Genomic DNA, 8,129 nt, shown 5'->3' on the forward strand with positions numbered 1-8,129 from the left:
GAGCACCCAGATCTATAAAACAAACTCTATTAGACCTAAAGCAGGAAATAGACACTAATACCATATTAGCAGGGGACCTGAACACCCCACTGCCAATACTGGACAGATCATCTGGGCAAAGACTCAACAGAGAAACACAAGGTCTTAACAATAATCTAGACCAATTAGACTTGGCAGATATCTACACAACATTCCATCCAACAACCTCAGAATATTCATTCTTCTCATCAGCACATGGATCATTCTCCAGGATAGATCACATATTAGGACACAAATCAAGTCTCAACAAATTCAAAAAAAATGGAATTAACCCATGTATTTTCTCAGAACACAACGGTTTAAAACTAGAAATCAATAACAAACGAAACGTTTGAAACTATATAAATACATGGAAATTAAATAACATTCTACTTAACGACATATGGGTCCAAGAAGAAATCAAGNAGGGCCATCTGAGCAGTCACAGAGTAGGCAAACCAAATTGACAAATACAGCCATACCTTAGCTAGCCAGAGGGTCAAAACTGTGCACAGTGAAACTCCTTGCCAAAATGAGTAAACATCCAAAAAAAGATACCAGAAATGCAAAAAACCAAAAATGTACATCACCAAAAGTTAATAAAGCTCAAACTCTAGACCCTATAGAACAAGAAGCCCTTGAAATGAATGACAAGGAATTTCGAGTGATAATCCTAAAGAAACTGAATGAGATACAAGAAAACTCAGCTAGACAGCATGAAGAAATAAAGAAAAATATACAAAACCTGAGAGAGGAAGTGTACAAGGAAATCAATGTCCTAAAAAAAAATGTAGCAGAACTTACAAGACTGAAGAAGTTATTAAGTGCGTAATAACTTCGTATAGCATACATTATACGAAGTTATACGAAGACTGACAAGGAAGAATGGGCTCTGGTGCTACGGTTCATCTCCAACAAGAATATGGCACACTGGCCAGCACAAGCCATGCTAACACTGAGCCTTTAGCGCTGGGCACAGATTCGGATCTCTTCTCTGAAGCTAGCAAATCAAGTGAAATAACTGGGTTTTAAAAAAAAGTTTTAAAATGAAGCCCAAATAAGTTTAAAAACCATGCTCTTGACATATTTTCCCTTCAAAATTTACATAAGACACACTTTTTCACTCTAACAGCCCAGATTTTTTTCCTCACATAGCCCATCACGTAGCTGCAGATAGACTCTTCTGCCTCAAGATGTAAACATAAGGAAAAAAAAATTAACGGCATCTGCATAATATTCTCTCTACACACTGCTGTTGGATGAAAAATACAAAATTTAAAAAAAAGAAAGAAAGAAAGGTCCCATCTTAGATTCTCACAACCTCTTGTTCCGCGGTTCATGAATCCGACTCTGATGCTAAGGTGACAGTGTATGTAAGGAGATTTTTGTTTTCAGTGAAGGAGACCTGGGAAAAGATGGATTTCTCTCTTCTTCTTCAAGAGTTATCAGATGGTACATGCTCCTCAAAGCCCTCACTCTCTCGAACTAGAGCACGTTCCAGGATCACACGGCCTTCCTTATAACGCTGGCTGTCTTCAGTGGCAAACTCATAGATCCATCCCAGTTTGCTATTGCAGTTTTTGCAGCTCACATCTCGAACCATGTGGCGGCCAGTAAGCATGACCCGATCTTGAACTTCACTGTATTGCAGGTTAACTACCTAAGAAAGATAAAAACAAAATTGCAAAGGTACTTAAGTTACTTGCCAAATAAGTACACAATATTATGGTTGGTACAATAACAACAACTTCAGAAAAGGAAAGAGAGGTGTTACTTTAGTCAAACTTATAATACCCTTCCCAAGAACTAGTTTTAGAAGCTGCTGGGACAGGCAAACATCTGGAAATGGCAGTGCACTAGACATCTAAAGCAATCATGCATTACTGTACTGTACTAACCCAAATCTCGCCATATACCCTAGTGAGGTTTCTGTGTTGCAGTGAAGAAAGAGGCCTGGAATTGGAGTCATAAAATGTATGTTTGGCTCCAATTGTTATCATTTACTATTCAATGATGAGAACAAAAAAGGCATTCAAGGTAAAAGAACCTAGCAAACCATAGGTATTTCACACAAGTTTGTCAAAATTTGTTTCTAAAAATACATTTTATATACAGACAAACTGGTATAGAATAAGCCTACTACAGACCATACATTGCAACACAGTTTTCAAGTAAGTTCAAACACAATGAAGTGGGTTCTAAGACAATCTGTGAAGAATTTCCAATGATTCTGAATACTACACAACTCACTACACTTTACTTTTCTGTAAAGGCCCCGATAATAAATATTTTGGCTTTGAGAGCTATATGGTCTTTGTTGCAACTATTTAACTTTGACATTGTAGCATGAAAGCACTCACAGGCAATACATAAATGAACGAGCATGGCTGTTTTCCATTAAATCTTATTAAAAAAAAACTGGCAGCTGGCCTGCCATGGTGTGCCAATTCCTGCTCTGTACCTAATAAAGGCCAAAGGGTATACACTATCAACTCTCTAAGAGAGAAATCTGTTTCCACATGAACAGAGGAATGTCCACGGCGGAAGTTTATTTGACCTTCTAAGAACAGTATCTTAGCTCTGTTCCTTAGACTAAAAGATTTGGAAATTCAACTTGGCTCGTACATATTAGACTCCTGGAGACAGAATCATATCAACCAATTTCAAGGCAAGCCAGAAATTAGAGAGGCGGCAGACTGGACACAAACTTGCAAATCAGAAAATGCTCTTCCTGTTGGCAAACCTATGTAATAAACCAAATTATAACCAGAAGGATGACTGGTGAGCATGAATTAGAGCAAGAGAAGTTGGTTAGATGATCCTTATTCACACTCACTGTCAAGCTATAATATCTTAATGCAGCTGTCTTCCTATTATGTACAAAACAGTGACATGTAGGGGAAGGGAGGTCAGTGTCTCGGGCACCTTTTTCCATATGTAGTGCTGAAGTCACTACCAAATTCTAACACTGGACATTTCCTGAGTGGAGACTACCCTTCTTCTTATAATGCATTCTTTAAACTTTCAAGGTTAAAATCACATACTAGTAATGCTTTCATGAGGTCCCTTCAAAGACAAGCTAGTGGGCAATCATTTCTATAGATTTCAGCTCTAACTCTTCCTGTTATCTCCAAGCTCTGGTGAATTCTGGGTATTCTGGTGTTGCTTCAAATAGACCCAATGAAGCCACTTAGGAATGAAACTGTTGTTCTCACCAACCTTATTAAAAAGAAATGCTCTGCCAGTGGCGCCTGTGAACCGAGTGGAGATGAGTTCTGATCGGTTGGTCAGGATCGTATCACAGTTTGCACAAGAAAACAGACGGGTACCACCAATATGATCAAGGAAAATTCTGCCCATTTTTATAGCTGAAGTTCTAAAAACCTAGGAGCAAATGGAAAAGAGTAAGAAATGCATTTTAATAAAAAACCATTTGTTAGAACCTATTTCTCTCGAACTAGAGCACGTTCCAGGATCACACGGCCTTCCTTATAACGCTGGCTGTCTTCAGTGGCAAACTCATAGATCCATCCCAGTTTGCTATTGCAGTTTTTGCAGCTCACATCTCGAACCATGTGGCGGCCAGTAAGCATGACCCGATCTTGAACTTCACTGTATTGCAGGTTAACTACCTAAGAAAGATAAAAACAAAATTGCAAAGGTACTTACCTAGAGGAATGGGCCCTATATTAAAGGAGTGGCATATGCAGAGGTAGGGCAACCCTAGGCAGGGTCAAGGAGGAAGGAAGCAAATCCTGAAAACAAAAGGATGCTGCAGAGTCTGCCCCAGCATTCCAGGAACCCGACTTCGAAACTTACTTCTCCTGAAACTTCAGGCTGTATCTCAGAAGAAATATGAGTCTTTCTTCCCAGACATTTGCTTTATAATCGAATGGTTTAAAACCTATAAATCAGGGTCAGCATGGGAGTAGGGGGTACACTTAGGGAAAATCGTTTTCTAGCATGACGGAATTATCTTAAATAATGAATAAGGAGCCATTGGCTGTAGAGCTTTTATTGTACCGCAGCAATATGCTGAGCTACATATGTTAATAACAAAACTAACAAAAATAAAGACTGTTCTTGGCCCTGCTTCGTCCACCAATGGGGAAATGAAATCATGAATGTGCTTTATAGGTGGTTGGCTAGTTTCCATCAGGTAGAATGCCAAACTTAAAAATAAGAAACCGAATTTTGAAGTATATGTCATAGAAGTTCTTCAATAAATTTCTCCTTTTACAAAACTGTAGTCTGTCAAATCTTGGTATTTGCACAGGCACTCGGTGTTTAACTATTTTCCCTTGTAAAATATTGGCAAATTCCAAATTTAAAATTACTCTGCTGGGTTTTACCACTGGGAATAAAAGAAGCCCTCTTGTGGTCAGATCAAAAAATGGAAACTGCATTTGTGCAATTAAAATTTCAGGGCTTAGTTTAAACTAGAACATTTTAAGCCTCAAATCTGATTTCTACTAACGTTTTACCATTAGAGAAAGGATAACACAAATTAAAAAAGCAGGATTTTCTACTCTGAAAGAACTAGGTGCCTACAAAGAAACAGATTAATTGTAATCTGTAGTTTTAATGAAAGCTGAGAAACAATCACATTATGTAGGTTTTGTAACTGTTCCCTTCCTGACATGACTTTATTGTGGGATTTTGAAATTAGGTGTCGCATCATCATCTGCTGATCAGTAGACAACGGGGCTCATTAATGCCATAAAATACACTTTGTGGATTTGAAAGGCAGCGAACTCCTGCAGCTGGAGCACAGGGATCTAGAATCAGCAGAACTGGTTTGGTTTGCACAGAATCAATCATTTCTCTCCCTTGTGCCCCTGCATTAATTTCTGGATTTAAAAAGTGAGGGGGAGGGGAGAGAGGGAGGAGGGAGGGAGGTGTCGGTGATGGGCCATAATAATCATAACCGGGGGGGGCTGGGAAGAAGATATAACAACTATACTTTTTTGAAGTTGTTACAACAAGCAAACGGAAAGAACAGTCTTGGGGGGGAGGGGAGAGATGGAGGAGGGAGGGAGGTGTGGGTGATGGGCCATAATAATCATATACATTGTAGATTGACAAAATAAAAATTTAACGAAAAAAAAATAAAAATAAAAGTAAATAAAAAAATAAAAAATAAAAAAACCATAGTAAGAACTAAAAATCCTTATTAATTATGAAATATTAAATATATCTGTATATGTAAATATAAAAGCATATTTTATGTTTTTGTATGGGATCCTCTTTTTAGTTTGTCCATGATTTTTAAAAATAAATAAAACAATCATTATATAACTGTAACTGGGACACAATTTAGAAAGATGTGATTTGTGATAACAACAGCATAAAAGGAGAATGGAGTTGGATGGAAGTAGAGTTAATGCATATAATTTAAAGATAATTTACTATTACTTAAAACTAGATTGCCATAAATTTAGGATGTAAACAATAATCCTCATGATAACTACTAAAAAAATTAAAATATGCAAAGAAAGAAATCAAGAATGAATCTAAATAGATTACTAGAATAATCTGATCGAATAAAAAGTAAAGCAATATTGGAAAATTAAAAAGCACAATTATGGGAGGCACATAGAAAGAAACAAAATTATAGCTCAAATAAGTTTTTCAATATAACTATTTAAACTGTACATGGCTTAAAATTACCATTTAAAATGCACAACTTGAGAGAATAGATTTAAAAATTAACTATGTACTGTGTATACAAGACTAACTTCATATCCGAAGATGCAAAAAGTTAAAGGTGAAAAAATGGAAGAAATTTTTTTCACCTTGTGCTCTTTTTCTCTTAGAGCACAAGAGAACTGGGATGGCTATACTAATATCAAACAGAGAGTTGTTAAGCAAAAACTGTTAAAGGAAGCAAAAACATTTTATATTGGAAAACAGGTAATTAATCCAGAAGATATAACATTATAAATCTATATGCATCAATCAAGAGAGCCCAGAAATATATAAAGCAAATAATGCACAGTACTGACAGAAGAAGTAGACCTGTAGAAAAATAGTGGGATACTTGAATACCCAATTTTTAATAAAGAATAGACTAGACAAAATATCAAGAAGGAAATACAAGATTTGAACAATACTAAATATCAACTGTACCTCTAATCAACAACATAACTTTACAACCTAGAAACTAACAAACAAAACAGCAATCTAGACACAAAACCACCAGAATGTATAAGATATTTTTTAAACAGGAGAACAGCATTAGAACAATCAGTGACACCAAATACTGGTCCTTTGAAAAGATCGAAAACATTGACAAACAGCTAAACTGACTAAATGAAAAAGAGGAGACAACAACAAATAAATCAAAAATGAAAGCAGGGACATTACTCCTGATTTTAGGAACTAAAAGCTATTATAAGTTCTAATATAATAATAATATAATCCTACTATAAAAGAATACTATAAACAATTCTATATCAACAAAGTACATAATCTAGATAAATGAAAAGCTTCCTATGAACAAAACATTACCAAAACTGATGCAAGCTAAAATACAAAATGTGAACACACCTACAAGTAAAGAATTAGTAAACAAAAACTCCAAAAAAAAAAAAAAGAAGAAGAAGAAAAAGAAAGGTCCAGAACAAGATGACTACACTGTTGAAATTCACCAAAAAATTTAAAAAGAAATAAAACTATTTCTTACTCAAATTTTTCGAAAATATAGAAGAGGAAAAAATACTTGCACATATTCATATTATGACAGGATATTTTGTATGTTCTAATTTTTTTGTAATTTTTTCTGTCGGACTGAAGTGTGCATCTGTTACATGTCTGGTAGATTATTTTTATCTGAAGAACAGGGTCAATGCATTCTAATTGCTTAACAATTTAATTATATATTTTCCACAATGTTTAGTGCAGTTTTATGTACCCTATTGATACTTAAAATGCTTGTCAAGCATTACTGGCCTGACCATTGAAACATTCCTAGTAAATACAGAACTATTCAATAAACTACCTAATGTTCAAGGAACCAAAGGACTGAGCTGTTACTAAAATCTTACCTGCTCCATTTTTATTAGAAAGCAATCAATAAAGTCTCGAGGATTGTTAACGTCCAAAGATTCTTGGTGTTCTTTTATTTTCTCCACCATATAACTTTTTATATCAGCAATATTTTTAAATAATGTCTTATGAATCCCTGGGAAATAATCGAAGAGAAAAGGAAGAGTATTGCAGATCTGAAAAAGAAAACAATAATTTATTAAATAAGAAACATACAATGAAGATATATGCCATATACCAAGCCCTACTTAGAAATTATAGCTATAAATTTGAAAGCAGGTGCCGGCACGCAACCCAGCAGGTAGGCCTCACCGCTACCACCCAACTCCAACCCCAGCCTGGCCGACTGCACACGGATCAGGGAGGTGCACAGCTGGAGAAGCGGGAGATCCACAGAGACCACACCCTGTAGTGCCACCACACAACCCAGCAGGTAGGCCTTGCCCCTGCTGCCCAACTCTATCCCCAGCTCGGCCAGCTGACTGCATGCTGACCAGAGAGGAACCTCTACGGAAAGGCCCAAGACCCAAGGTGAGCACTCACCCAAGGCACTAGTAGCCAACCGAGCAGACACTGAGACAGCCATACCAAATTGACAGCCCCAGCAGCATCCTACCCAGACAATCATGCCAAAGCAGTGGACTGTGAAATCCCCTGCCATAATGACTAAACATCAAAGGAAAGATACCAGAAATATGAAAAATCAAGAAAGTACACCACCAAAGGGTAATAACTCTCAAGCTCTAGATCCTATAGAACAAGAAGCCCTTGAAATGTCTGACAAGGAATTTCGAGTGATAATTCTAAGGAAACTAAATGAGATTCAAGAAAACTCAGCTAGAAAACATGATGAAACAAGGAAAACTGTACAGGACCTGAAAGAAGAAATGAATAAGGAAATCAATGCCCTGAAAAAGAATGTAGCAGAGCTTGCTGAGCTGAAGAATTCATTCAACGAAATAAAAAGCACAACAGAGAGTTTAATCAGCAGGCTTGCAGAAGTAGAAGAGAGAACTTCTGAACTTGAAGATGGGCTGTTTGAAATAACACAGGCAGACAAAAAA

At 36.5% G+C, this 8,129-nt stretch overlaps 2 protein-coding genes across 2 annotated transcripts in view; both read right to left on the bottom strand.

The window, feature by feature from the left end:
- Nucleotides 1-8,129, bottom strand: part of LOC103610437 (cytochrome P450 2C42-like) — a gene marked incomplete at its 5' end in the record, with an annotated part of 35,996 nt that overhangs the window by 19,013 nt on the left and 8,854 nt on the right. Inside the window, one exon of the mRNA XM_008594608.1 lies at nt 7,065-7,241. Coding sequence (XP_008592830.1) covers nt 7,065-7,241 — 177 coding nt within the window. The remainder of the gene's footprint in view (nt 1-7,064; nt 7,242-8,129) is intronic.
- Nucleotides 885-3,422, bottom strand: LOC103610436 (protein yippee-like 5). The gene is made up of 2 exons (XM_008594607.1): nt 3,238-3,422; nt 885-1,678 (listed from the first exon to the last, which is right to left on the bottom strand). The coding sequence occupies exons 1-2, from the start codon at nt 3,376-3,378 to the stop codon at nt 1,454-1,456; spliced, it is 366 nt and encodes a 121-aa protein (XP_008592829.1). The 5' UTR covers nt 3,379-3,422; the 3' UTR covers nt 885-1,453.

Source organism: Galeopterus variegatus, unplaced genomic scaffold, assembly GCF_000696425.1.
Source record: "Galeopterus variegatus unplaced genomic scaffold, G_variegatus-3.0.2 Scaffold11138, whole genome shotgun sequence".
NCBI lineage: Eukaryota > Metazoa > Chordata > Mammalia > Dermoptera > Cynocephalidae > Galeopterus > Galeopterus variegatus.